Source organism: Peromyscus eremicus, chromosome 5 (genome assembly GCF_949786415.1).
Source record: "Peromyscus eremicus chromosome 5, PerEre_H2_v1, whole genome shotgun sequence".
NCBI classification, from domain to species: domain Eukaryota; kingdom Metazoa; phylum Chordata; class Mammalia; order Rodentia; family Cricetidae; genus Peromyscus; species Peromyscus eremicus.
The window spans coordinates 126,082,296-126,090,891 of record NC_081420.1 but is presented as its reverse complement, the minus strand read 5'-3'; the positions used below and the strand labels follow the sequence as shown (position 1 = coordinate 126,090,891).

At 40.1% G+C, this 8,596-nt stretch overlaps 1 protein-coding gene across 1 annotated transcript; it reads left to right on the top strand.

The window, feature by feature from the left end:
- Positions 1-6,488: 6,488 nt before the first annotated feature.
- On the top strand, positions 6,489-7,427 carry LOC131912006 (olfactory receptor 7C1-like). Its single transcript, XM_059264483.1, has one exon. It carries the CDS (start codon positions 6,489-6,491, stop codon positions 7,425-7,427), a length of 939 nt encoding a protein of 312 aa, XP_059120466.1.
- Positions 7,428-8,596: the final 1,169 nt, after the last annotated feature.

The following is an 8,596-nucleotide window of genomic DNA, read 5'->3' as shown; positions in this document are numbered from 1 at the left end:
TTTTGTATGTCAGAAATTTCTGGTGTTGTCTTTATTTCTGATTCAGTTTATTTTGCTTTCCTCATGGTTTGTCTAGCAAATTTTAATCAATTTTGTTTACCCATTCAAACAGCTCAGTTTGGTAAGGTTTTGTACTGCTTCTCCTAGTCCTTATTTTATTCAGGTTTTTTTTTTCAAAGAATGTTAGCATTTAATTTGAACCTCCCTGTGTGGCTTCAAGCAACCAGGACACAGACACCTCCAATGTCCTTTATCTTCTCCTCAGCCCTTCTGCTGAAGAATTTGGCCTTCATGGTGACAGGTGCTTAGGGACTCCTTCTTCCCCAGAATGTTGTGGTATCCGGATTGCACCACAGTAATGGTTGGAGCAGTTCCAGTCTTGTTTTTTGCAGCATATATCAACATCTGTTCACTGAGCATGCCCACAATTTGTTCAGGCTGACAATCTGGCAGAAGGTCTGGTTCCTCTTTAAGTGGTTACGCCTCATACAAACTTTCCCAATGGATGATGGTTATTGGCGTTGATCCTATGGCAATGCATGCCTCCAACATTCTCCTGGCCTCCTGGCTGTGCTTACAGACGCAGTCAGGAGTTTCTATATCTTCTTTTATCTTTTTTTTTTTTTTTTTTTTTTTGGTTTTTTGAGACAGGGTTTCTCTGTGTAGCTTTGCGCCTTTCCTGGAACTCACTTGGTAGCCCAGGCTGGCCTCGAACTCACAGAGATCCACCTGGCTCTGCCTCCCGAGTGCTGGGATTAAAGGCGTGTGCCACCACCGCCCGGCTAATCTTCTCTTATCTTAGGGCATCACAGCCATCAAAGGAAAGAGAGAGGTGTCATGAAGTCTAGCAGGTGTGCTATTCATATTTTTATAATTTGATTTTTTTTCTTCATTCTGAAATCATCCAGGCTGCTTGTTCTTTTTGTATTTCATTGAGGCATTATGTTGTTTCCTAGTGCCATCTCTACATTTTCATGATAGTATTTATTAATATGGATATTCTTCTTAGGATTGATTTTACTTCATGCCATAAGTTTTCATGTGTTGTATTTCCTGTTTTGTTTCTTCCAAGGTATTATAGGTTTTTTTCAACCCATTTCTTTAGTAGGCCATTGTTTATTCTGATGTATAGTTTTAAAGTACTTATTAATTTTTTGAAATCCAACTTACTACTAACTGCTAGTTTCAGGAATTGTGATTAGAAAATATATTTTATTTTATTTAAGTTTTTGTTTGTTTGTTTGTTTGTTTGTTTATTTGTTTGTTTGAGACAGGGTTTCTCTGTGTAGCTTTGCACCTTTCCTGGATCTCACTCTGTAGACCAGGCTGGCCTCGAACTCACAAAGATCCACCTGGCTCTGTCTCCCAAGTGCTGGGATTAAAGGTGTGTGCCACCACCTCCTGGCTTATTTAAGTATTTTAAAACTGTTTCAGACATGATTCCTGACCCAAGATTTGATGCTTCCTGGAGAAATTTCCAGTAAACAGAATGTGATCTGTGTTGCGATTGGGATCAGTGCTACAGTCTATTAACGCCACTTGCTCAAAGTGATGGAGTCCAATGCTTCTGTATGATTTGCTGCCCAATCTGCCTAATCCTGGAAGTGGTACGATGGAATCCTTTGTTGTTATTTACTGCATTCTGTCTGTTCCTTCAGGTCCATTAGTATTCATTGTGTCTTCTTCAATACTGAATACACATATGTTAAATATTGTTTAGAAGTTGTCCATTTTCATTATATAAAATACTTCTTTATTTCCTTTTACATACTTATCAGTAGTTTTGTAATGACCCTTGGGGGAGGTGGCACCGTTTCTGAACACAACAACCGCAAGGGAACAAATTGATTGGGACTTTGTCATTAATGCTTTGGTCCCCAGATTCCTAGCAAGTATATTGCCCAGAGATTACATTAAAAACTTATATTTAATGAGAGGCTCTGAGAATTAAGTTTCTGGAACTAAATAAACAGTACAGATCCTGACATTGCCATTAGTTCACGAATCCAAGCATATATGAAAAAATCCCTTCTGCTCCAGAGAACATTACTGTGGTGCAGGAATCATTCTTTACACCATCTCTATGGCCTTGCAGATGCATTAGCTCCACCATCCACTTTTCTGAAAGGTAAGATGCATAACACATCTGAAAATGAGCATCTGATTGAGTACAGTAAGTAAGAGGATAGAGAAGTAATTCTTCCTGTTGAACAGCCTTGGCTTAGGAAACAAAAAAATGTCACTGCTTCAAAAACAATTTATAAGAGGCAAGTGACTAATCAAAAGGAAGCCTCAGGTTTAACTGCAGCTTGTTCATACTTAGCATCCCTCTTGCTCCTTGGTCTTCCTGACATCCTATCTACAGGCTTGCTTTTCCCATCAGCTGTAAGAATTTCCTGCTTCTCCCTAGGGATTTGTTTGGTTTCCTTTATGTTTTATTCAATGTTTATGTCTTCGGATCACCTACTAGTTCTTATCCATCTTGCACCTCATTGCTCAAACATCTATCCATCATTTATTAATGCCTCCTTCAGTTACTCATGAAATATGGTTGATAGCTCCCCCTTCCATGTGTTTCTGAGGATACGGATTGAATGCAATGAAGTCATTCAACAGGAAAGATTAATATAGTTCCTGTAAATGTAAGCACTATAAATATGACTTATTCATCTGTGAGCTGGTCTCTTTCAATGTCTAAAATTTTCTCTGTGCATGTCACAATTTTTTGTCTTTAAAAATAAGCTTTATTGCTGGGTGGTGGTGGTACATGCCTTTTATTCCAGCACTTATGAGGCAGAGGCAGGTGGATCTCTATGAATTCCAGGACAGCCAGTGCTACACAGAGAAACCCTGTCTTGAAAAAAAATAAAAGGAAAAAAAAGCTTTTTTGAGGCTGTGGAGTTTCACACTTTCATTCTGAAATATATTTTTTCTTTATGATGATGCTTACTCAATTATATTAATAGCCAAAATAATCAGCTACTTTGTGACATTTTAATACATTCATCCAGTGTGCTTTAATTATATTCACCCCCCATACTTTATTGGCTATACTTCTCCTGGCCCCTCTACTTGCATATTTAATCTAGATTCTTTTTAATATATATTTAATTAATATATACTTACATCATTTCTCTTCTCCCTTTTCCTTCCTCAATCCCCTCCATGTAACCCTCACTCCCCCTCAAATTTGTCTTCTTTTTCTTTAAGTGCTGTTATATATTTGCATAAATATATAAATAAAACATGCTGAGTCCATTTAGTTGCTTGTATGCATATGCTGTTAAGGCTGACCACTTGGTATTGGATAAACAGTGAGTTAGAGGCTCATCCCTAGGATGACTAATTCTCCCTCTCTCAGCAGTCCTTAGTTGCCTGTAGTTCTCCATCTAGGGATGAGACCCCCGAGACGTCCCCGTTCCATGCTAGCATGTCTACTGGTGTGGTCATTGTTCAGATTCTGTATATACAGTCATGTTGTTGAGTTATCATGGGTATAGCTTCCTTGTCATTCCTAGGAGACACAGCCTCACAGCAGACTTCCTGGTCCTCTGGCTCTAACGGTCTTTCTGCCATCTCTACAGAGACAAGGGGTGATGAGGTGTGATCTTTGATGAGGAATGAGAGCTACACTCATATGTGGGTATGAGGATAAGTATTCAGAATGCAGTTAGGAATCAGACTAGTTTAGTAAAGTGGTGTTAGGACATTCTACTCTAAGATTCATGACCTCACCAGCTCCAGAAAGTTGAGTAGGTATGTGCCATTTTCTACAAATTATCTGTTTATTGCTGCTGATAGTAAATAAAATGGTAAGTTCTATGCTTAAGTATTTAGCCTTACACAATACACATTTTGATTGCAATAGCTTCTCAATCAATTTATACTGTCATTTTCTCATCTGAAAATAGTTAAATTGCTTTTATCCATAGTTTGAAGCATTATCACATTTTCTTTAATCACATTGGTTTGAAGTTTCATAACAGTACTTGGTAGCGGCAGTAGCAGGTATGAATATTTGTCTTCAGTCTGAGCTTAATGGAAATTATTCCTATAATTTCATGTCTGAATAGATATTAGCAGATAAAGAGGCTGTTTTGTATGGTTAGCAAGATCATTGCATTCAAAATTTTCCCAGAACTACCTCCATGGAGTTGTCTTTGGCACCTATAAAGGTGAGCTTACTATGTTCAGAATGCCTTCTACTGACTCATTGTATGATAACAAATCAATTACCACTATGAGAAGTGTATTGCTTCTTTGAGTTGCCTGTAACTTGGTCATCATATCTAGTATCCAGTTAATATATTTTCTAACCTAACTTATTTGGGATAGTTTTCTATGTTTGCTATTAATGAAGCAAACAGGCTTTTTTACTCTGGTTGTGTGAGGAAGGTTGTTTTCTTTTAGAATCAGAGTTAATTTTTTAAGTTCTTTTGATTTTATTTATTTATTGAGGAACAGACTATGGGCATATTATGGTGCTCCTGTAGAGGTCAGAGGACAAAATCCATGTGTCTGTTCGATCCTTTTATCATGTGGATCCCAAAGACTGAACTCAGGCTATCAGCCCAAGGAAAACACCTTTACTTGTTGATCTGTCTCACTGGACTCTGAATAATTCTTATAAACTAAAATTAGACAAAATTACCACACTAGCATCTTGTCCTCTGTGAGAATGAAATTCATTTGGTGAAGTGATTTAATACTCTATACTTGCTCTATTTTGAAAAAAAAACATGTATAAGTGTTTTGATACATGTGTATATGGTATTTGTGTACCGTGTGAGTGGCTGGTGACCCCTCAAGCCAGAAGAAGGCATCAGATGCCCTGGAACTACAGTTACTGATGGTTGAAAGCTGCCGTGCGGTTGCTGGGAATCAAACTCAGTTTCCCTCGAAGATCAACAGGTGCTCTTAACTGCCATCTCTCCCTCTCTTAGGGTTTTTAATGACCTTCTCATAACTTATTAAAGTTGCATTTAACTCTAACTTTAAACTTTTTATTTAAATTAATTTTATTATTATGGCATTTAAAATTAATGATAGCGTTTTCTTTGACTGCAGGATATACACATATCAATCTCAACCCTTCCAGGAAACCACTGATGTCTAGATTTCAGACTACTAGAAGGTGCAGTTGGCTGGGGATGAAAAGTTATCTGGGGTCTTGGCCAGCACTGGACCCTGCATTCTACAGTACAGACCTTCCAGGCAAGATGCTCCCACTGCTGCTGTAGTGGCGTGGGAATTTCATGCCTGGTACTGTAGACATGGTCAAAAGTTCATGGCTGGGAAGACTTATGCCTTATGGTGGAACCTACTACTGTTGTTTGGCTAACTGGTTCTGGTGTCAAATTGCCTTTTAAAAAGTTATGTTTATATCCACAGACCTGAACTGCTCTCAATCTTTGTGAGAAAGCTGCTTTCTAGAGTGGGCAGAGTCGGTGTGGACTCATGACTGGCCAATATGCCGAGAAGCAGTGACTGTGAGTGCTCAGCCTAAGTGAGGCATCTTTCTCAGCCCCTCACACTTGCAAGGCTCAGGGGACACTGTGGAAAAGAAGGCAGAAAGAATGTAAGAGATAGTGTGTGGGGAGGAGTGTCGTGAAGTTTGTCTTCTAGATATAATGTAACTCGTGAACTCACAGCAGCTGTGGATAGCTCCATAAGACCTACAAAAAAGGGATGAGCTCTTGAGGCCCCAGCCCTTATGAAAGGGCTGTTGGCAACTGATGGATACTAGGGGAGGGACAAGTGCTATTCCTCAGGAGTGTGTCGATTGGTAGGGTCCACACACCTCAGTGGATGACCCCACAGCCATGTACATATGGGCAGCACTGACTGGTCTTAGTGGGTTTTATCTATGTATTTATGCATATATATGCACATAGGTACAATAATAACAAAGAAGGGGGCCAGGAATTTGAGTGAGGCATGGGATGAGTTGGAGGGAAATGATATAGTTATATTTTAATTTAAAAATAGTTACCTATTTTAAGAGAAAAGTAAGTAAGAAAGAAAACCACATTGTACTCTGTGAAAAAAGAGGGTATGAAATTAGAAGGGGGTGTGTTGGGCGAATATGGGAGGAGTTGGAGGCAGAAATGAGGAGTGGAAGTGATCACAGTTCAGTATGTATGCATATGAAATCCTCACAGAATATATTTTTTTAAATGAGAGATGAAAGTAATTGAAAAGAGATCTTAGGTGATAACAGCTGACTGAGGGGGAGTTAAGGTAGCTGAGTATTTAAAGTCAGCTCTGAATACTAAATTAAGTGTTATTACCAGGAGTCCCACATGAGGTGACCCACAGGAGAATACGGCTGAATTTAGAAACCTCAGCCTCTAAAGAGAAGCAAGCATTAAGAAATGCCCCATCTCACCAATGCATGGGGTTGAAGTTGAGGCATACAAACACCTGCTATGTTTGTTCCCTGTAGCTCAGTCTTCCTGTTTCTTCTCTTATACAGACAACTCATTTACATGGAACCAGAAAACCACACAGGGATTCCAGAGTTTTATCTGTTGGGACTTTCAGAGAACCCAGAGATTCAGTCTGCTCTCTTTGGGCTGTTCTTGTCTTTGTACTTGGTGACCATCTTTGGGAATCTGCTCATCATCCTGGCCATTGTCTCTGATCCTAAGCTGCACACACCCATGTATTTATTCCTCTCTAACCTATCCTTTTCTGACGTCTGCTTCACCTCTACCACTGTCCCAAAGATGCTGCTGAACATCCAGACACAGAGTAAGCGCATCACCTATGCGGGCTGCATCACCCAGATGTACTTTTTCACGGTCTTTGGACTTCTGGACAATTTGCTTCTGACCGTGATGGCATATGACCGCTTTGTGGCCATCTGCCACCCCCTGCACTATACTGTCCTTATGAGCCCTAAGTTCTGTTCGCAGCTACTTCTCCTGGCATGGCTCATAAGCATTCTTGGAGCCCTGCCTGAGAGTTTAACTGCACTGAGGCTATCTTTCTGTGCCGTTGTGGAAATCCCACACTATTTTTGTGAGCTTCCTGAAGTTCTCAAGCTAGCCTGCTCTGACACCTTCATCAACAATGTTGTGTTATATGTTGTAACAGGCATCATGGGCTTTTTCCCTCTTGCTGGGATACTTTTCTCTTATTCTCAAATTGTGACATCTGTCCTACAGATTTCAACAGCAGGGGGAAAGTATAAAGCATTTTCCACCTGTGGTTCTCACCTCTCCGTTGTCTCTCTGTTCTATGGAACCTGCCTTGGAGTGTACCTCAGTTCTACATGGACACAGGCTTCCTGGGCAGGGGTGTTTGCTTCCGTTCTGTATACTGTGGTCACTCCCATGATGAACCCCTTCATCTACAGCCTGAGGAACAGGGACATGAAGAGAGCCCTGAGTATGCTTCTATGTAATCTGTCATCTTCACCTTGAAAGTAGGGGAATTATGTATGTGTATGTATTTAAGTGTGTGTATGTGTGTGTGTGTGTGTGTGTGTGTGTGTGTGTGTATACACAAAAAGACAACCTTCAAGATGACCATCTACCTTGTTTTTAGAGACCGAGTCCCTTGAGGGCCTGCTTCAGTTTGGGTGTTAGCCACTGAGACCCAAGTACTCATTTGTCTCTGCATGCCCTGCATTGGGATTATAAATGTGTGTCATCCTGATTTTTCACATGGATTCTATGGGTCAAACTCACCTGCTCATGCTTACATGACAAGCACTTCTGAAAGCTGAGATATCTTTCCTGTCCTTGTTGACAGTACTTTTGATTTTGTGGACACATTTAATCAGGTGCAATGGAACACAATGCTCAATAGTTGGGGCTATGAGATGTCCTAAATATATTTACATACCCTAATGCTTCGCTTGCTGTGTTTATTAGCAATTAGTAAATATTGTTTTACGAAATGTTTTCATGTCCTTGCCTGAGTTTTAATTTTTCTCATTTCCAATGTAGAGAATCATTAAATTCTGTATTACGTATTTATGTGCTGTCTTAGTCACTGTTCTATTACTATGAAGACACACGATGACCAAGGCAAGTCTTACAAAAGAAAGCATTTAATTATGGGTTTGCTTACAGTTTCAGAAGTTAGTCCATTATTATCATGGGGGTGGGGAACACAGTGGCACTCAGGCAGCATGGTGCTGGAGAGTTAGATGATAGTTCTACATCCTGTTCTGTAGTCAAAGAGAGAGAGAGAGAGAGAGAGAGAGAGAGAGAGAGAGAGAGAGAGAGAGAGAGACTGGGTCTCCAATGAGCTTTCAAAACCACAAAGCTCACCAACAGTGACACACTTCCTCCAAAGCTACACCCACTAATCCTTCTAATCCTTTCAAATAGCCACTTCCTGGTGGACTATATCAACCCTCGGACCTCCCCGGAGGACTGGCCGTGGCACCCACTAGATCCTATACAGGTGAGCAGGGCTCCGCAGAGTCGGGTGCCTTGGGTAGGTCATGGCGTTCGACTAGGAGTTCAGTTTTTCTTCTTATTGCAATAGATCTCCAGTCCTCTCTGTGAATAATAAGTTTTCTTTTGAGTTGATTTCCAAATTATATTTGATTCTTTGGGAAAAAAACAAACATGACTTTCTC

Bases quoted from the DNA above. Each gene is read 5' to 3' on its own strand.
- LOC131912006 (XM_059264483.1), top strand. From the start codon at position 6,489: ATGGAACCAGAAAACCACACAGGGATTCCAGAGTTTTATCTGTTGGGA.